Consider the following 22,690-nt stretch of genomic DNA (forward strand, 5'->3'; position numbering starts at 1 on the left):
TAGCCTAACCGGCATAAACGTGGGACGTAAAACTCAAAAATTTCATTTCATTTTTCAACAGTTCATACATGAATTTCTTTTATAAATAGTTATATTTATATTTCATTATTAGATAATCTTATCATTAAGATTGGGGCTATGTTAGTGTTTTACTTTGTTATATTTTACTTTATACGACTCAGTTTTAAACTATGAAATATTACAATTGTACTCTTATGTGGTATTAACATTGAATCCTAAGCCTTCAGTTGTATTATGTACAAAATATTCAATTACCTTGTGCAGTGCTATACTGGGATAACGCTCTTATTAGCACTTTAAATATGTTATTAACTTAAATAATTAATAATAATAATAATAATAATAATAATAATAATAATAATAATAATAATAATAATAATAATAATAATAATAATAATAATAATAATAATAATAATAATAATGAGGTTGGTGTAAGCGAGCTTCCTCATTTTGATTCAACGTGCAGATGTGAGTCTGTATTCATCACACTATAATATAAGTAGACATGTGTTTTCCTGCAAGTTTAGATATAACTCTACAGTTTGGATTTAAAATTCGTTAAAACCAAGGATATAAAACAGATTCCATCTTGGAATTTTGGAAGTGTAAGTGACGTGGTAATAAAACCATTTTTCTCCATAACTTAGAAGTAAAAGTTAAACTATTTTGACGCAACATGCTATATATTTTCTTTATGGATTCTTTAAGATCCTAGTCACTTAGAGTTGAAACCACTTACGTAAAATGGGTGCAAAGAAAAGTAAATTTACCGCAATTTTGAAATTTCCTGATGTGCACAATATGACTTAAAAAAAAAAAAAAAAAAAAAAACTGAAGCATTCCACCAAATAACGTTGCATGGTAATGGCTTATTCACAAAGTGCGCCGGTTTTGTTACATCAAATTATGATGTTTTTTTTTTCTTCCTTTTTTCAAAATACTCTAACAAAATTCATAAACATGTTCACCACACATTACGGTTACAGCTATAATGAATGACGTCGGGCATACGACCTTCTCTACTGCGCTGGCATGCAATAACTCTGTTCGTAAAATTCGTTATGATTGCTTGACTAACAGTCACACTGTCACGAACCACCGCAATGTTTTGCCCAGAACGACCACTACGACGATACCCAGAACTTTTAAAGTTCACTGTAGAACTTTACATTTCAATGAACTTTTTTATAAGTCTGGGAACTGTTCATTCATCCGGTGCCTCATTTCTCCCTAGAACCGCGCGAAGTCGCCTAACAGTTGCTGCATAACTTTCTCCGTTCTGATAGAAAGTTTTCACATTAAGCACGTTGCGCTATAGAAAATTGCTCCATAGCTAGACACAGACTGAAGAAATGCGAGAAATTCAGACTAAGTCGGCAATCAGGATGTATGTGGGTAGTGAAACAATACCAAACAATGTCGGCAACCGAGAAACAAAAATTTGCCAGACGATCCGAAACCGGCACGCTTTCTAAATAATCCTATTTCATTGAATTCATTAAAAACGGGGGAAATGTAGTATGTTCCTGGGGCACAGCAGTGTTTCGATCAGCGACCAGTTTGCCACCATACTGATGCCATTACTTGGGCAATGTCGAAACGAGCCTTTCAGAACATGTCAGCCATGCTCCATAGAGCAATTGAATCCAGTGATAATTCAGCACATTCAAAAATGTAGTACACAGAGTTATTTGGTGGAATACTTCAACTGTCCACTAGAACTTCCGTTTTATATTTTAGTTGTATTATATTATACCGAAGCCAAACTTAAACTAAATATTTTGTTATCAATTTATCTCCATAGGGGAGAATCTTGTAGAAAGTCAATCTATGGCTGCATCTGAGTCTGGTAAGTAAAGATGTAACATACTCTGTATATATATATAATACAGAGTAGAATCGTTTATTTACTATTGTGACACTAAAACTGAAAAAATGGTAAAATAAGTTTTAAAATGTTCTTTCTTTTATTCTTTGGGCAGAGATAGAATGAATATCTATCTTACCTATTTGCACTATATAACATTCAACACAACAACATTCACAGAAAGTTTTTACGATTTATGTTCTAATGTTACTTGATCAAGAAATGTTATACATAACGTTCTTTCACGATTGTTACATCTTCTTCAAATACTACAAAAAAAAGAAAAAAACCTTTCCTCTACAACAGAAGTTGAAAGATAACATCTTTAATCTTTGTTCCAGATTGTATACTTCTTTTATGACATACGAAATGTGATTGTCGTGATTTCAAATTTCCGTCAATGACATCACTTTTTCTTTTTCTAGAAAACTAAAAACTAAAATATTCAGATAGCATGTCAGAAGATTAACACCACTCAATGTATACACAATAGGGACAATCAGCAAGTTTGTGTCAGGGCTTTAATTTCGGCTTGTACTGTACATTTAATCTTGGAACCAAAACATGATATGTTAAATCGCATCTACAAATTTTATGGGGTATTTTGAACTTTCGATACCTACCAGAAACGGCCTAATATTTAATAAAAAAAAAAAAAAAAAAAAAAAAAAGTTTTTCTTCTTTTAATAAAAATAGTATTGAAAGTGTAGTGGGAAAAGAATCCTAGTATATAGGACACCGCTCGTTCATCCTTCTAAGTCACAGCATATTTTCTCTAAGTATTTAATATTATGATAACTAAATCCTGAATGCTGTTTAAGTTGTTACATTTTTCATTGCATTTTTAGGTATTATAGTGAAAAAATAAAAGTTTCTTATATTTTTACGGTACACCGAATATGGATCATAAATTGTCACTTTTTACTTAAACCACTCGACTTTTGGTATGGTTAAAACACTTTAGATGGGTTTCCTAAATTCAAACTACTATCATCAAACTGCCCCTTGAGATTTTACATGTCATGCGTCTGCTTGTAAACGGTTTGCGTAATGCGAGCTGACTTAAAGGACTGTTATCACTTAAGATTCTCAGGTAGATCAATAATTTTGGCGTCCTTTCAAAAAATTGCATTTTGGGATCATTGATTTAACTTAATTCAGTTTAGAATAATCGGATTATCTAATAAGTTTTGTGTTAAAGACAACTTGTTGCATTAAAATAAACTATCATTTTTCTAACAACAACAGTTGACACATTTTAACCTAATAGTTAAATAGGTAAGATGAACAATTAATTTGTTGATTGCGTCTGTAAGAATTTTCTGCACAGTTTCAACCACTACCCTGTTTTGTTTTTTCTTTCTTTTTTTTTTTTCACCAGGTTATTAAGATAGATTTACATTATAAACAAATTTTAACATTTAAGAAAATTGAAAATTCACATTAGACTGACTCAAAACTTTTAACATCAGTAAAAAATCATTTTCGATTTAGGTATGTAAAATGAAAATGATCAAAATGCTTTAGAAAAAAGAAAAAAAACAAACAAACAAACAAACAAGTTCATGGCGTATTCAGGAACAAGAGATCACAGAATAAACCAAAGAGTGGTGAAACCGAGTAATCTTATCTTTATGCCCAGGCTTAACGTGTAGGATAGAAAAACTGGCACGAACAGTAATATTTAAGGTCGTCACAAAATTGTTCGGCAGCTACGAAAAATCCTTATCAGTCTACGAGAATTACTTCATATTAAAATGATAGCAATCAGACGTTTACTGCGAGAAACATGAAAACATACAATGGTACCACAAAACGGAACAGTCAGACTAGGACCAGAAAGCACACATCATACTCACAAAGAATAAAGAAACAGCTATTTCAGGACTACCAGAACATATGAAGTAAACCAACTACAAGATTAAAGGAGTAAATGTTTCGTTCAAACCTTCGAACTTCGTTAAAACAAATGTCTTCAAATCGTTCCATTTCAAGTCAAAAATCCTACTTTAAACTTAGATAAATGTTGTCTAGACAAACAATGGAATAACATCATTTCAAAAACAAACTTTTTAAATAAACATTGTTTATCAAAATAAAATTATATACAGCAATTGAATATACTTAAGTTAATTCTATTTACACACCTATTTTGTACCTTCACATACATTTTGAGCACTAAAAACACAAAATATAGAAGTTTTGTCTTTGTTTTGTCATTCCCAAAATCGCGTTGAATCTACAGCTTGACCTTAGAAGAAATAAATGAAAAACAACTACAACGTCTTATGTTGAGGGACGCAGACAACGTACAACGTTAAATGTAAACGAATGTGTGTGTCTCTCTCTCTTTCGCTCTCTCTCTCTCTCTCTCTCGCTAATATATAGATAGATAGATATAGATATACAGATATAGATATATAGATATAAAGGGTGTTCAGGATAAATTTGACAATTTTAGGTGATAGATGAAAACAGAGAATATCGTCCTAAAAAAGTTGTATTGAACTCATGGAAATCCTTCAGTAGAAAGAGGAAAGGGAAAGCAAAATCACTCAAAAAGTCACCGTTTGCGACCGGGCCAGAACTACCTCAAGGCGACTCCTAAATCTGGAGCATGCAGCCTTCATGGTGTCCCTAGAGCCCCGAGTTCTGTCGATGAGCGGGGTCTTTGTATAGCAGGTAGTGCGGTTGGTATGTTCCTTCACCACGCTTCACACATAATAATTCATAGAATTGCAATCAGAAGAGTTAGCTGGCCAACCATTTCAGGTTCTTCCCAGCACTATGGCAGAAAAGTGGAGTCACCGTTGCACTTCTGCATTTCATTTCGGATCGCTTTCATAGTATTCAAGGAGCACTGAGCAGCTCTTTTAATTACAGAATTTGGTTGGCCGGAATGGATCATCATGACGCAGGAGGTAATTCTTTTCCAATTTCTGCTGGCTTCCTCTCGTCCATTGTAGTTTTGTTTGACTTCACACCTGTATCTAAAACCAAAGAGAAGTAATATATGATAACACTGGCAATACCTTCCGACAACTCACGTCTACATGCAATAAAACCAACTGGCAAGTTTATATTTATATATATATATATATATATATATATATATATATATATATACAGTGGCGGATCCAGGATATGATCAAGGGAGGGGCTAAACCATAGTTTCCCGCTTTATCCAGTATAAAGCAGGATTGAAGCCCATTTTATCCAGTGTATAGCTGACCGTCAAGGTGGAGGCTATAGCCCCTATAGCCCCTATAGTCCCCCTATATATATATTAAATGAATTAATTTTTGAAAACGTGTTCAAGTTTAAGTAAGTAAGTTGCATCAAGAGATGAAGAAGAAATGTCTAAGCGAGAATTCCATATTGTCGATGTCCACGAACTCACATTGTTAGTATATTCAGAAGAATCGATAAATCTATAGTTCCTCTATAAATAAATCCCCATATTGTTTTCCTTACATAGACATCCAGCTTATTAGATCTTACTTAAATGTTAAAACCCTTGCACCAAAAGTGCAAACTATCTTCATAAAATGAATCAATTTTTACGTGAGTGACTTAATCTGGTGAATAAGGCTTCGGATTAAGTGGTTAAAATTGTACAGGAAAACTCTTACAGGCGCAATCAACGAATTACGTGTTTCACTTATGTGACTAAAAGTTATGTTTATCCAATGTAAATTGTTTATAAACACAATTCAACCTTCAAAACGAGTAACTTTTCACAGGTGGAGACGTTGCTCGAACTGGTAAGTTTGATTAATTTTACTACCATTTTGCATAATTGAAAGTATCGTCCTCAACAGTCAACGCATACTTAGCAATTTTGTGCCACTATCTTTCAAACATCCATATTCAGAGAGCATAATGTGAAGATACAAAGATTCTTACATTAAACTAAGTAGCAACTCAAAAGGCTCAACATTGGTGTCCATCAGGCCCGCAACCAGAGGTGGGCCTGCCCCCCCCCTAAACTTTTCGTGGCGCCTTCAGACCTTAACACAAAATGCTATTATTAATATAAAAAACACAATTTAGCTATTTGTAAGAGAACTTTTAATGACTTGGGCCCCCTTAACATATTTATGCCTCCTCCCCCCCCAAAAAACGTGCCTGGTTGCGGGCCTGGTGTCCATTAAAATTACAAAGTTCCAAACACGAAAGATAATAATTTAAAGAATATATTTCTTGTATTCAATAGATATTATTACCAAATACTATTAATAGAAATCCTGCAGCTTGTATTGAAATTCGACTTTGGTGCAAATCGCTAAAAGTAATGTTTCTGGTAAAGATTTCTAATTAAGAATATCGTTAAAACTTCTGCAGCTGTTAGTGAACACATAATGAAAAAAAGAAAGAATACAGTTCAGCAAAAAAAAAAATGTAAAACAAACTTGTTCAAATTTGAAAACATAATGACTGAAATTAAAATAAAAAAGCTCTATCCATCACAACTCTGAAACTTAGTACAAGAATAACAAACACTTCTCTGACCAAAGAATACCCACTTATTTATTAAAACTAAAATCAAGTGTTATAGTTCGTCAACTTAAAATTATCTTCATCAGACGCTAACCGAAAGAAATATCTTAGTACTTCAAAAAAGAAAAGCTTAATACTCATTGGTTGTTTGGGAAGTCACCTACGTCTTTCTTTTTCGGGTTTATATCTGTTGAATTGGCCACCTGCCTGGACTTAATTACCCGTCCACCTGTGTTTATCTTTTTCATCTCTTGTTTATAAGTGTCCACCTGCCTCAATAACACTCTAATAGCTTTCCCTTGTCCTCCCTTGATGGAGGAGGGCACGAGATAGAAAGTCTTGGAGAGAAGATAGAAGTACCGAAGAACGTATGAAGAAGGAGTAGTGTAAAGACGTACAGAAAAGGAAGACAGAGGGCTTTGCACGTGGTTAAGAAAGCGAGAAGTAGAAGAAAGGACATATGTGAAGAAAAGTTGTAGTGTATAAAGCGGAGTGTAAGAATTGTAATATGATATACATTGGAGAAACAGGGAAAACCAGTCGAGAATGCTCCAAGAGCATTGCCACAACGAACTTAAAAAGAATGAAAAGATGGAGCGGGAAGGATAACTATTATTGTTCCTACATTATGTGAAAGTAAATCTTTTTACCCGCACCTTCTGACTGTCGGAAAAATTAGCAAATATCGTCTCTCTATGACTTACGGTTCCCGAGATATGGCTCCTTAAATCTCCCGAAATTCGAACTTTTTGGGCCAATATCTGAGGGCCAGTGGCCAGTGGCCACCATTACTATTTTCTATCAAAATGTTCACCATCCTCTTAGGTATTGAGCAACACTAATATGATCTCTCTATGGCTTACGGTTCCCAAGATATGGCTCCTAAAATCTCCCGAATCGGAGCTATTTTTTGGCCAATATCTCAGGAACGGTAAGTCATAGAGTGATGGTATTGATGTTAATCAATACCTAAGAGGATGGTAAACATTTTGGTACTGATATTAACTGGTAACCACTGGCCAAACCAGTGGCTAGTTGGATAATGGCCACTGATTCGGTACCAAAATATTTACCATCCTCTTAGATATTGATCAACACCAACATCATCTCTCTATAACTTATTGTTCCCGAGATATGGCTCCTAAAATCTCTGGATATCGGCTATTTTTTTCGTCAATATCTCGGGAACGGTGAGAGTGACGCGAAAAATTCCATCATTCTTAGATAGTTTTTGATGAATGGAGGCCTCAAAATTAAAAAAAAAAAAAAATCGCAAATTACAGACGACAGACATAGATAATTCAGTAACGAACTTTTTAATTTCGTTGAAAATTTAAAGAAACAATAAAACAACGTGAGGATGATACTACGCTTAAGAGAGAAAATAATGCTATATATAAATATATTAAAGAAACGAGGCATCGCATAGATTGAGAAGGTGTCCAAGGACTAGAAAGGGAGAGAAAAGAGGAATAATTAGGAAATGGAAGGAAGCACGAAGAATAAAGAAAGAAAGAAGTGACAAATTAATGAAATAGACAAGTGGACTATTAATACATGAGCTAAGGAAACAAATTGAAGGAAAAAAGGAGGACAAGACTGTTTATTTAATATTGTTATTCTCAAAAAGAATGACACAGTCCGAAACAATGAGTATTGGACCTTTCTCTTTGCTCTTTGAAGTATGTATTTCAATGTGAAGAGATTTCTTTCAGTTAGTGTCTGATGAAAATAACGTTAAATTGTCGAAATTGTAACACTTGATTTTGGTTGTAATATTTAAGTATATATTCTCTGGTCAGAAAAGTGTTTGTTATTCTTAAAATAAAAGGAAAAATAATAATTAATATAACTATTAATAACCAAAATAGTTCAACAAATAATGATAATAGTAGTAAAAAAATAAACAAATGAAATATAATATGAAACCAAAACAATGAAATATTTGCATGGAAATCGGATAATAGTTAACTCTCAGTTAATGTCAGCATAGTTAAAGAAAAAAAAACGCATCAACACGTAACGGATAGAGACTGTCATTCAAAGGTGCCCTCGTGTTCTACTGGCTTAATTCCCAAGTACCAAAATTAAAACACTAACAAAAGTAAAGTAAAATACTGTCAAACATGTCTACATTGACCACTATCATTTCCACTACAAACTGACCAACTTAAGTTGCAAACTTACAGGAAATAAATGTATTTTGAAGTAAAAAAATATTAAAATTTGTAATAACGTGGGACTCAAGTGTACGTCTACTTTCGAATAAGTTCAACGTTTTGTTTGGACACGAAACATTTTGCTTCGAACACGTACTTGTTCGAAATACTACTCGAGTGCGAGAACTTGTAAGGGTCAAAGTGTACTCTCTTCAGACTCAAAGAAGAAGATGATACAGTAAATCACTCCTTTATTAATCAGGGGTAAATGGATATATCTGCAAAAGTTTGAAAAAAAAATGTCACCCCAAATCCCCCCCCCCTCCCAAAAAAAGGTGTAATAGTATTATTTAGAATAATCAGATAATGTAATCATATTGAGACCAAGGCAGAAGCAAAGTTCTTAGAAAAGATTTTTGGTCTTGATGAGCTCCCAACCAGGTTTAAGTAGGAAAAATATGTAAAAAAGAAAGAGAAAGAAAGAAAGAAGATAAGAGAATTTCAAATTTCTAAAGTTTTATCGGAAACAAACTGTCCTTCCAAATAACATCTTTTTCTCCTCCACGAATTTACGTTAAGGGAATATATGCGAAAATTTAGAGACGATTTTATGTAGGTACAAAAGATATAACACCTGTTTCAATCTTAATGTAGTCCCTCCTATTTGTGAGATAGAATAGTGATCATAGTAGGTGGTTTTCAAACAAAATGCAGGTTGGCTTCAGCAGAACATCTCTTAGGCGCACAGTTAAGATCAATTACTATCAATAACTGTGCCTTTAACTTAACAACTAATTCTAGTAGTAGTATAAAACTGTTACATAAGACATAATGTTAGTCTTTATCAATTGGTTAATATTTATTCAGAGAAACGTTATATCTAAATTCAATTACATAAGTAACAAGGTACAAACATTCAGGTCTTTTTTTTTTCACTACAAATTAATCTATATTCTTGAGTGGTAGCTGAGAGCGTGTTTTATATGTGATTAAATAGATTTCAGAATTCAGCAGGCTACATACGACTATATTTGAAGAGTAGAAAAACAGAAAATAACAAATTCCAAAAACTGAAATGAAATGAAAATGAAATGAAATCTTTGTCTTTTACGTCCCACGGTTATGCCGGTTAGGCTAAAGGAGACGGTGAAGATGAGTAATGAATGAAATGGTGGAATGAAGAAAGTGGGAGGAAACGGGAGAACCCCGAGAAAACCCACGCACACGGTGTTTGTCCACCACAAAGTTCACTTGGCGGGGGCTGGGATCGAACCCGGGACTCCAAAAACTGAATATTGTTTGTTTAAATAAAACACGATTATTTTACTATTGACGTGTTATTTTCACCGGCGAATGGTGTTTATTATAAGTTGATAATATTTATCGTGTTTCAAATATATATGGGTTGATAATATATATATAGGGTGTTTCAAAACAACGACGTTTACGAGTTGATTCCTGACTCCAAGATAAGAATAAATTATAGATCAACCTGGATGCAGAAATGCTTCTTTTCGGAGTTATAGGCTGCCGAAAACATGAAAAAAAAATAACTTTAAAAGTTCATAGCTCCTTAACTATGGAACCTAGCTTAGTCGGGTCAAGACTTCACTTAGGAACTAGTATGTGACCTATCCAAGTTTCAGAATCCTGCAGTACTTCCGCAATACCCAAACTCCTTCTGTAAAAATTGTTGCGTGAGTACCTTAGGATTTTGAAACATGTATTTTTGAATAACGCACATATTAGTTCCTAAGTGAAGCCTTGGCGCGACTACGGTAGATCTCATAGTTTTAAAGCTATGGACCTTTAACCCTTTCCGGATCCTGGCTTTTTGGGCTATTTTTTAGACTTTCAGTCAAGCAGCTACTGTATCATCACTATTTATCCTAGGATCATGGTTCCTACCTCATTCTCTTTAGAATAGGGCTGGCTTTCAAATGGTACCAATTGCATGCTCAGACCATATACCAGAAGCGGAAAAAAATGTCAAAGTGAAAGTTTCGGAGGGAAAATTTTTTTCTCGAACTTTGGCCCCCCTGGACCCCCCCTGTGTCAATGTAGCCATCTAAAAAAAATCTGAGAAATAGTACTTGGTATACTGAACGTGTGTGCCAAATTTCAAGTTTCTATCTTGAATAGTAAGGGAGGGAGGAATTTTATCAAATTTCCCACAATGCCCCAAATTACCACAAAACACTATGATCTCAGGGAAAAAAAATCCTGAGACATCCCTAATTACCCTAGGGTTATGTGTCGCCCATATTCTCTTCTGAATAGAACTGCCTTTCAGGCGGTACCATTCACATGTCTCCATCTTGTATCTAAGGCGGGAAATTGCAGAAAAAGGGATTTTTTGGTCTAAAAATCCCTTTTTTCAACTTTTAGCCCCTCTGGACCCCCCTGTTTTAACGCAGAAATCTGAAAAAAATCCGTTAAATACCACTCGGTGGACTGAATGTTTGTGCACAATTTCAATCTTCTAGGTGCAAAAATAGACCCGCTAGAAAAAAAAATTCAGAAATTTCCCCATGTTACCCTATACAGAAGTATATTTTGAAAAAAAATCACTGAGACGTCCCTAATTACCCTAGAATAATAATTCGACCGTCATTCTCTTCAGAATGGAACTGCCTTTCAGACGGTATGACTCACGTGTCTCCATCATGTATGTAAGGCGGGAAAATCCTGAAAAATGGGATTTTTGGTCTAAAAATCCCTTTTTTGAGTTTTTTCCCCCTCTAAACCCTCTCTGTTTTAATGCAGAGATCTGAAAAAAATCTGATAAATACTACTAGGTAGGCTGAATGTTTGTGCACAATTTCAATCTCCTAGGTGCAAAAGTAAGCCCGCCCCCCCCCAAAAAAAAAACACCATGTCCCATTTTTCCCTATATAGAAGTATATTTTTCAAAAAATCCCTGAGACGTCCTTAATTATCCTAGGACAATGATTCGACCATCATTCTCTTCAGAATGGAACTGCCTTTCAGACGGTATGACTCAAGTGTCCCCATCATGTATGTGAGGCGGGAAAATGACGAAAAACGGGATTTGGGAATAAAAATATCCCTTTTTTCACCCCTTTGCCCCTCTGGTTCCCCCCCTGTTTTAGCACTGATATCGGAACAAAAAATCTGGTAAATAGTACTCGGTGGACTGAATGTTTGCGCAAGATTTCAATTTTCTACGTAGAAAAATAAGCCCGCCAAAAAATATTGAACATACGCTTAGAAAATGAGAAAATAAATTTTTGGTTTATGACGTCATCACCTCCTATGTCTGGACGCAGGACGGTCTGAAACCATACGTAATGTCTTCTACAATGTCTCTGGGCTTGGAAAAAAAAAAAAAAAAACGGACGAAAAAGCTCAAATAGAAGAGAAATAACGCAATGTACACCTTGTCTCAAAAAGGTTGAGCGCATTCTTTATTCCTGTTTCGAGGCAAGTATTTTCTAAGTCCAACTTCGGGTATCTTCGGGAAAAAGTAAACCAGGTTCGAACCTCGAAGCCAACCTTTGCAAACGGGAAAAATCTTGCAGATGTGTTTTTCTTCTTTTAAATATAATAAGACTTGTTATCAATTATATATAAAAGAGCAACATTGATTGAAATACTTAACGATACAATATTTCGAAACTGTATTAATGCCAGCACATGCTTGTTTGTCATTTTGCTCTCCATACTTAATGGAATATTTAGATACGTAAACGAATCTTTCCATATGTAAAAGAATGGTGAAAGTTAAGACATAGAACATTATTCTCTCCTGAGTACTAAAATAAAATTCAAAGTAGAACAAAAACAGCGTTTGCAGTGGATATGAATGTAATTATTATCTTAAATACCGTTATATATCGCTAGAAGTATTATTCGTGGCGCGCTTGTGTTAGCTCAGTGGTACGCCGTTGGATTTCAAATCGTAAGGTCGAGGATTCGGGTCCCATCTGAGTCAATGTTTTTTATGAAATTCTATTTTCCGCAATGCATGATAAATTATATAAAATAATTACATTAAAATACGTCAGTTGTATATATATAACATACAATCATTGCAGAACAAAGTGATTATTATGTTTAAAATATAACAGGTGTTCACAGTACGTTGGTATTCTGTGATATATGTGAATGGTAAATACAAATTAAGAAAATAATATCATCGCAATGAATAAATTATGTAGTGTATTTATTTGGAGCTATTTGTCATCGGAAGTTACTTCTGAATTTTCTCATTACAGCAAGTGATTTACGCTTTCTGAAAGGTAAAGAGACTATTCGGGTATAAACAGAATTTATTATACAAACTCCAATCTTCGTTACAGACACAAAACTCCCGATCCCCAAAACTACGTAAACAGGAAATTTACTAACACGAAGTCATGTCTAAGAGACTTATTTATACTCGAGAAAGAAGGCAGAATAGGATTTCTTTCCAAAGGATTTCAGTTCAATAATCTGCAAGGCTTTTGCATATGGATGTGGTCCCTTTCTCTCCGCCAATATATATAAAGTAAAAGCGATCGATATTAGTGTCGAATCCATAGTTTCGTGGTCGCTTAGGTAAACAGTTCTACTTTCAATTCAAGTCCAATTAAGCTCCCATTAGCACTCAGGGTGGTTACGTAGCGACAAAAAAATATCGAAATCAACCAATATTAGAGTCGAAGCGTAAGTTTTCAGTGCCGCATTTCCCATTAGTCCAACTAGGCCCGTGCCTAGAGGGCAACATATTTGAAGAGCGCAAAGTTTAAAATTTTAATTTTTTTCGTATGAAAAAGTTAAAAAAATCGAGAGCAAATATACTATTTCATGAGCAGTCCTCTTTTACTATTCTAATATATTTAATGATAGCGTAAGAAATCTGAAAATAATTCAGAACATGTTTCCCATTTATTTTTTGTTACGTAATTGTAGCTGAAGCATCTAGTGAGTTTTACTTAACTACAATAAATTCACTAATTAAGCATATTCGAATTAAGTTTTATTTGTAAGTTAGGGATCAAGGGACGAAGAAATGTGTAGTTATTGGGGGCGCTGTGAGCAAAAGTGCGTAGGGACGCCGAGCTTCTAAATGCAGCACTGTTCGCTAAATTAATTGGTAGAAATTTTAATGCCATTTAAGACCAAATTTAGTCCTAGCAGTGGCAGTATCCGTTTGCTGTCCTAGGAGGAATGAAAGGGACTGACATCAAAATTATAAAAAAAGACCTACATTAGTGTCGAATCTATAATTTTGGGGGTCTCTTAGGTAAAGATTGGAACTTCAGATGCCATGTAAGTTAAGCCCTCATTAACACAATGAAGGAGTTTGTGAAATTTGTGACATGTAGAAATAATTGAAAATAATCAATATTAGTATACAACCCATATCTTTCGTGGTCGCCAAGTTCATTGGGAGCAGTTCTGATGACCTTTAAGTTTAAGTTCAACTTCCAGTAAGAGTAAGATCCCCAGCACATCTAATAAGGAGAGCGTAGTTCTGGAATGTCTGGGACAACCTTTACCAAACTTGGGGGACATATTACTTTCAATCAAAGAAGAAAATATTGTAGTAGTATGAAGTTATGGAAGTTGGGAGGTGTGTCATGTAAAAATAATGTAAAACGACTGATCTTAGTGTTTTATCCATAATTTTCTCGGTCGTTGAGATGGATAGTCATGTTCCCAATGGAGGTTACATCCAAATTCATCCCCATCTTCACAGGATGATGGCCTGGGAGAGCTAAAAATAAAATCTCAAAAATTACTTAAATATTTGTCGAATTCATAGTTTTCGGGGTGAGAAAGCGTTTCTAATAACTTTGGAAGGTAATTTGTACCCACGTCAAGATGGGCTTTTTAATCATATCAATTTCTCACCTTAAGAAGAAATTACCATTACGATTATGATATTAAGCCAACCTTTGCAATCGATGAAAAAATTATGTGGATGTATGTTTCGTCTTTTAAATGAAACAAGACATGTTAAAAATCAAAGATGGAGTGGGTCAGTGGGTCGGTTGGTAAGTGGGTGAAATGGGTCAATATTTGTGAGTGGATCAGTGGATCGTGGGTCAAAAGGACGTGACCTACTGCGAAACACCACTCACCATGACTCACACTGGCTCACCCGGTGGCCACCCTTTTAGTCCAAAGATATTTCGTCCAAAGAACATTTCGTCCAGAGACATTTAATCCAAAGACATTTGGTCCAAAGGACAATTCGTCCAAGTGACATTTCGTCCAAAATACAATTGGTCCAAAGGACATTTCGTCCAAAGGAGAATTGGTCCAAAGGACATTTCGTCCAGGGATGTTTAGTTCAAAGCACATTTCGTCCAAAGAACATTTGGTCCGGTAACGCTTAGGGGTGAAGGGTTTGTTTCTATTAGAAGAGTAAAAGTGATTCATATAACATTATGATTCAGTAGCTTCTTATTTCTAAAGGAAATTTGAAATAGAGATTTATTCCGCGATTTTCATTTTGATAGAACAAATAATGCTGAGGTATTCAGAAAAACGTAAACGCCTGAAAACAACATGGCCAAACAACAGGAGTGAGGGAAAGGTTGTAGTGTGAAGTATGTTGCTGTAATAACTGCTAACATGACATCTAAAATTTTCATGTTGTGAATGAAATAATTCTAAAATAAGTACCGGTAACTAAAATTAATGGAGTTTAAATTTGAGCAAGTTAAATATTAGGTATTCAAACCCTTGTGTTAGAAAAGTGAAAAATTATGTGTCAAGTATCTTTGAAGAAATACTGAGAATAGAAAAATACACATGTGTGAAATATATTCTTAGTGTCCAAAGATAATACTCTTAAACAGTCACATTCTTGGCTGCAACGTTCTGAAAAGTGATTGACAAATATAAGATGGAAGTTGGAACATTTCGTGTAGAATATACTTATCTTTTCAGGTTAACCACAAGTCTGGTTTCTATTTGTAGACTATTGACAGTGTGTAACTTCGGCAGACGTTTCTACATAATTAGTGAGTTATGGTCAGTGAGTGAGTCAGAATTGTTAACTTGTCTTATATTTTTATTTCAGTGTTACTCCTTATGCAAATATAGTATAAACTTTTGCTTTCATATTAATTTTCTCGGTACAGCACAGTACATTTAAGATATCCATTGCAAAGTCTCAAACCAAATACAAGATTCACATGACCATGCGGAGGCAATGTTGTCCGCAAATGAAGATGGAGTATGCTCTTCAAAGGGTTGTTTATCATTTTGGGAGGTGAATTCCTTAACCAACGAAGCTACAACTGTATTTCTGCGAAGCTAAAACTGTATTTTTGTAAAATTATTAATGAAAGCAAAGAAAGGTGGCCATTTAGTTTTCAGGCGTTTACGTTTTTTCTGAATATCTCAACATATATTTGTTTTATCGAAAAGAAAATTACGGGATAAATCTCTATTTCAAAATTTCCTTTAGAAATAAGAAGCTATATACACAAGTAACACTTCCCAAGTGTAACACTCCAATTTTGATAAAAATTTGGCAGGCAGATACTACACATAAAATAAGTAAATACGTGTTCTTTATTTTCTGCGGAAAAACGGTTTTAGGGGGCAAAAGCCCCCACCCAAAATTTTGAAAGTTGTCGCCCGAAAGGCAAGAAGAAGTGGACCGAAATGAATGAAATCGTGCACAAATATTATAGATGAAAAATGAGGGAATACGGGTTTCGTGTTTTTCTAGAAAGAATGGTTGGGTGGGGCGCGGACCCCTCCAAACCTTTGCTCATGAAATATCAAAAGTGCTAGTAATAGTATGTCAGAGGTGCCTAAATTTACATGAAGAATTGCAACGAAACTTTGTGTATGGACAACATGCAAAAAATAAATGAACACGAATTTTTTTTATTTTCTGCGAAAAAAGGGTTATAGGGTGCAAAAACTCCCACCCAAAGTTTTGAAAGTTGAAGCCCGAAAGCCAAGAAGAAGTGGACCGAAGTGAATGAAATTGTATGTAGATATTGGATACGTAAAATAAGGCCTTTCGTGTTTCACAAGTGTCTCCATCTGATTTCTTCAAATTTGGCAGATCAACAACAAGCACAAACAGTATAGTGCATTTTATAGCATTTCAGGAGGCACCTTTAACCCTTACAATGTTTTTCCGCATAAACAAAAACACGTGTCGATTAATTCCTGTTTGCTGTTGATGTGCCAAATTTGAAGCAAAACGGATAGGGATACTTCAGAAACACGAAAGACCTTATTTTACATAGGGTCTCTAAAATGTCTACCCACAATTTCATTTGCTTTGGTCCACTACTTCCTACGCTATTACGGTAATATTTACTTTTTTTCGGAGAAGGCCTAGGCCCCAACACTGTTTTCCGCACAAATTAAAACACGTTTCGTTTATTGTTTTGCGAATTGTCCCTATACGAGGTTTCGTTGCAATTCTCCATACTCTTTAAGAACCTCTGACGTATAATTATTTGCACTTTTGACATTTCGTAATCGACAGTTTAAAAGGTCCGTGATATACGCAACCGTCTTTTTTTAAAGGAAAATACGAAACCCAAATACCTCAATTTATGTCTACAATATCTGTGCGCAGTTTCATTCAATTCTGTACACTTCTTCTTGCCTTTTAGGCCTCAAATTTCAAAATTTTTCGTGGGTGATTTTGTCCCTTAAAACCGTTTTTCCTCAGAAAATAAACTCGCATTCGTTTATTTTTTGCGTATTGTCCCTACACAATATGTCGTTCCAATTCTTCATGTCCTTTAAGCACTTCTGACATACTGTTATTCGCACTTTTGATGTTTCACGATCAAAGTTTTGTAGGGGTCTGTGTCCCACCCAAACCTTTTTCTTTTTTTCAGGAAAATACGAAACCATTATTCCCTCATTTTATGTCTACAATATCTCTGCACGATTTCATTCCCTTTGGTTCATTTCTTGTGACCTTTCGGGCCTCAAGTTTCAAACTTTTGGATGGGGGCTTTTGCCCCCTAAAACCGTTCTTTCGCAGAAAATAAAAAACGTATTTGTTTATTTTTTGCGTATTGTCCCTACTCAAAGTTTCGTTGCAATTCTTCATGTTCTTTACACACATCTGACATACTGTTATTAGCACTTTTGACATTTCGTGATCAAAGGTTTGGAGGGGTCTGTGCCCCACGTAACCATTTTTTCCAGGAAAATACGAAACACGTATTCCCTCATGTTACGTCTGCAATATCTGTGCACAATTTCGTTCACTTCGGTCCACCTCTTCTTGCCTTTCGGGCGTCAACTTTCAAAATTTTGAGTAGGGGCTTTAGCACCCCTAAAACCACTTTTCCGCAGAAAAACACGTATTCGTTTATTTTGTGTGTAGTATCTACTGCCTATTTTTTCAAAATCGGAGTGTTACACTTGGGAGGTATTACTTGTGAGTCATAATGTTATATGCATCACTTTTACTCTTCTAATAGAAGCAAACCCGTGACCCCCGAGCGTTACCGGACCAAATGTTCTTTGGACGAAATGTGCTTTGAACTAAACATCCCTGGACGAAATGTCCCTTGGATCAATTGTCTTTTGGACGAAATGCCCTTTGGACCAAATATCTTTTGGACCAATTGTGTTTTGGACGAATTGTCTTTTGCACCAATTGTGTTTTGGACGAAATGTCCTTTGGACGAAATGTCTGACCAAATGTGTTTGGACTAAATGTCTCTGGACGAAAATCCTTTGGACGAAATGTTCTTTGGACCAATTGGCTTTTGGACAAAATGTCCTTTGGACCAATTGGCTTTTGGACGAAATGTTCTTTAAACCAATTGTGTTTTGGACGAAATGTCCTTTGGACCAAATGTCTTTTGGACGAAATGTCCTTTGGACCAATTGTCTTTTGGACAAAATGTTCTTTGGAGAAATTGCCCTTTGGACCAAATGTGTTTGGGCTAAATGTCTCTGGACGAAAATCCTTTGGACGAAATATCTTTGGACGAAACGACCCCCAACTACCCACCGTCCCATTCTGTTCTGCGCATTGTAGACAGCATCTTCTGAACACTGGTGAGCTTCTCTACGTTTTACTTTCAATATCTCCATTTCTCTTCTTCTGAATCTCCATGTCTAATGAAAAAAGCTCAGGCATTTTTGGATTTTGATATTTGCAATTGTAAGAGTGGCAATAGCAGTAGGAGTTCAATTTTGAGATACAGCTTGTGAGTTTTTAGAGGAGCTAACTGCTGGGAAAAAATTGAATCACCTGTTATATATGAATTATTATACCTAGTATAAAAAACTGAAAGTAACTATGTCTGCGTGATTATCACGGTCAAATTGCAAAGTCAAATGAAATGACATTTGGTATATAATCAGGCCCCAATCCCAACTGGGAAGTTATTATACGCATATCACTTTCATTATAACACATATCCTTAGTGGGGAGTAGGTGTCCGAATTTTTGCGAAAAACTGAGTATCTTACAAGCCGTTCAACTTAGAGAGCTTAAATTCAGTATATAACTCTTTACTAAAAATAAACAGAACGTGTCCTGGCATTTTTAAAAATGTGTTTTATGAGCGGGGGGGGGGATTTTCTATATATTGGAAATTGGTAGTGGGTTGATTTGTAAACATTATCGAAAACGATTGATATTAGTTGAGAAACTAATTGAGGAATGGAAACTACAGTCCTTTGCATTTTATACCCACTGCTTTCTAATATAATAATTGCTGAAGCTGGTGTTTAATATATGGATTGTTCAGAGCATAAGGCAATCAAACCATAAAGTTGTGAGAAAAATAGACATAACATTTGTATTCCAAGCTTAATTTCATGAGCATTTTAAATTAGTACGGCATGCTTAATTATATGGAAAACTAGTTTTTCTTTCTTTTTTTCTTACGTTGGTCTACTTTATCTTGATTTGATACTTTCAAATTTCATCCTGTTTTCAACTGAAATGTATATGTAAGCCAAGAAAGAAATAATTATATATGATAAATTTAAATTCATCTTAATTTGGAAGATGAGAAACACTTTGCCATTGTATATCGTAAAGGTCAGATCCACCGGACCGGTATTGTAACAGAGCGGTGCTTGAGCGATTGACGGTAGGAATTCAAACTCCGATAAGTGAAAATTTCACAGTCTTGTTTTATTTCAAGTGTAACCTCTTTAGCCAATGGAGAGAAGGACGTGGATCATGGGTCAGAGTTGATTACGTTGGTGGGTCGGAGTTGGTCACAATGGTTCAAAGTGGTTCATAGTTGGTTGTGGGTCAATTCTGTATTCTACCATTAATTTCATAATTCGCAATCACGCTGTCCTTTAGCTTAAAGACATAATCGTGGAACGTAGAATTTAATATTAGTGATGTAATAAACCCATAATTGGTCACTTCTTGTTTTACCTTGGTGCATTATACTTTTGCAACGGTAAGACAAGTGTTTACCTCCTCTGGGTAGTTTCACAGTTTCACATTTGTAGAGGTGGTCAAGGAGTTTTCAATGAAGGATTTATTACCATCTTGAACGCTCGCTATTTTGCACAAGTTAGCATAAAGACTCGGGACTCTTACCATTTTTTTTTCATTTTAGTAATACTTTTAAATGACATACTACTTGATTCCCCTTACCATTTTCAAATTTTGAGTTGCACCCCTCCTGAGACCCACCGGGGAATCTTGGGGCAAATCTTTTTCCTCGACACGGGGTACCTTTGAAATTATAAAATACATGTTTTCCGGTGTTGACATCTGTTTCATCGTTTCAGACTTTTATTAGTGTCAACGGGCTTCATGGATACCATGCTTCTTTATTCTCTTAGTTTTCAGATACAAGCCCCCATGTCGTAAGCGTCAGTGGACCACCGATGAGCAACTGGCGACATTTTGCCAAAAGTTGGTGATCCCGCAGCTACGATCCGTGGTGGCCCCACTTCGGTTTTGAAAATTATACCACCAGCGGCAGAGACTCAACGAAACGCCAACGAACCACAAAATTTCTCCCCCAAAATATGTTAAATCGCCCATATGCTTGATTTGTTTATATTCAGGTGAGTGTAAAAAACACTAGGGGAAAAAAGGCAAGTATCCCAAGGTGGGCGCGAACCTTCAACCTTAAGTTTACTTGCCGCATATTCTTCTGACTTCACCACGGAAACGGTGAAGAAAATCTCGCTTGTAGAAGGATAAATTATTGAGGTCTTAATTTAGCCAATCAAACTAATCCCTCTATCTCGAGTTCTGTGAGATGGTACTGTGAACCGTTTCGAGATTTATTGCTTTTTGGTGGGGTACTATCTATGTGCAAAATTTGAGAAAATCGCCGACGCGCACCTTCGGAAACTCTCCTCTTTAGTGCAATGTTGACAAGAGATGGTGTGGGTCAATGAAACCTTGATCCACAAAATACTGACCCACTACACATCGTGACCCACAATGACTCAACACCCAACGTGACCCATTCACCCACCATGACCCACTCTGACCCACCACCAACTATAAACAACTCTGAACCATTGTGACCAATTCCGACCCACTAAAATACATCGTCATTAAGTTTGATCCATTATCCACGCCATCCTCTCTACTGACTTAAGAGGTTATATTTGTAATAAACCAATTTTTTCCAGTAGTTAGCTCCTCTATAAACTCATAGCCTGCATCTCAAAAGCCAAGCAGTAAGTCCTATTGCCATTGTTACAACTGGAAATATCAAAATCCAAAAGAGCCTGAACTTCGTTCTTCATTACAACGAAACGAAAAAAAGAAAAATGGAGGTCTTGAAAGTAAAACGTAGACAAAGTTGCCAGTGTTCAGAAAATGCTATCTAGAAGGCACTGAGCAGAATGGGTTGGTGGGTCAATGGGTCAGTGTGAGTCACAGTGATGGTGTTTCGCAGTGGGTCACGCCTTGCTGACCTACGATCCACTGACCCACTCATAAATTTTGACCCATTTGACCCACCGACCAACTCAATCTCTGATTTTACATTTAGTATATCATTTAAAAGACGAAACATACATCTATACAATTTTTTCTCGATTGCGAAGGCTAGCTTGATACATATACTAGTTGAGATGGTAATTTCTTCTTAAGGTGAGAAATTGATATGATTAAAGAGCCCATCTTGAAGTGGTTACAAACTACATTCCAAAGTTATTAGAAACGCTTTCGCGACCCCAGAAAACTATTACTTCGACAAATATTTAAGTAACTTTTTACATGTTATTAATCATATCTCCAAGCCCCTCATCCTGTAAAGATGGGGATAAATTTGGATATAACGCCATTGAGTGCCTCACTACTCATCTCAACGACCCAGAAAACAATGGATAACACTCTACAATCAGTCATTTTACACTATTTTTACATGTCACTCCTCCCAACTTCCATCTCTTGAGGTATCTGAATTCCACAATATTTTTTTCCTTAGATTGAAAGTAATATGTCTCCCATGTTAGGTAAAAGTTGCTCCAGACATTCCGGAGTTTTGCTGGAATATACACGTATACATACATCAAAACATTTAGAGCTGTGTGAGCAATGCTTTTGATGTTGCTCTTGTAAATTCAAAATCCAGGAGGCATAGTCGCTCATACCAAAACGTGGCATTAAATGACATTGTGTTTGTAACAGTGTAACGAACTCAAACTATGGATTTGACACTAATCTCAGTCACTTGAGACATTTTATTTTTCATCCTTTATCGCCCGCCATAATAATGGGTTTAGGATCAATTGAATTGATTTTGAGTTTAACGTCCCGTCAGCAGTGAGGCTATATGAGACGTAGACCTACTAATTAACGCGAACTACATGAGCTCTCGCTGGGGGCCGAATCTGGGTCTCCCACACCGAAAGCGTGTACGCTATACGCTTAACCACAAAGGAGCTTTACGATGAGAGTTAAATTTGGAGTTTAGCGCTTTCGGAGTTGTAATTATTAATTTCTGCAACAACGAGAACTATGGATTCGACACTAATATCGATCGCTTTTACTTTATATATATTGGCGGAGAGAAAGGGACCACATCCATATGCAAAAGCCTTGCAGATTATTGAACTGAAATCCTTTGGAAAGAAATCCTATTCTGCCTTCTTTCTCGAGTATAAATAAGTCTCTTAGACATGACTTCGTGTTCGTAAATTTCCTGTTTACGTAGTTTTGGGGATCGGGAGTTTTGTGTCTGTAACG

General features: G+C 35.6%; 1 protein-coding gene across 6 annotated transcripts in view; it reads left to right on the forward strand.

The window, feature by feature from the left end:
* Positions 1–22,690, forward strand: part of LOC145683708 (uncharacterized) — a 179,682-nt gene that overhangs the window by 122,623 nt on the left and 34,369 nt on the right. For all 6 annotated transcript variants that reach the window (XM_081755150.1, XM_081755153.1, XM_081755155.1 and 3 more), the window contains 2 exons: positions 1,826–1,870; positions 5,632–5,652. In XM_081755150.1, the coding sequence (XP_081611276.1) occupies positions 1,826–1,870; positions 5,632–5,652 (66 nt within the window). The remainder of the gene's footprint in view (positions 1–1,825; positions 1,871–5,631; positions 5,653–22,690) is intronic.

This window comes from Thermobia domestica, chromosome 4, assembly GCF_964235325.1.
Source record: "Thermobia domestica chromosome 4, izTheDome1.hap1.1, whole genome shotgun sequence".
Lineage (NCBI taxonomy): Eukaryota > Metazoa > Arthropoda > Insecta > Zygentoma > Lepismatidae > Thermobia > Thermobia domestica.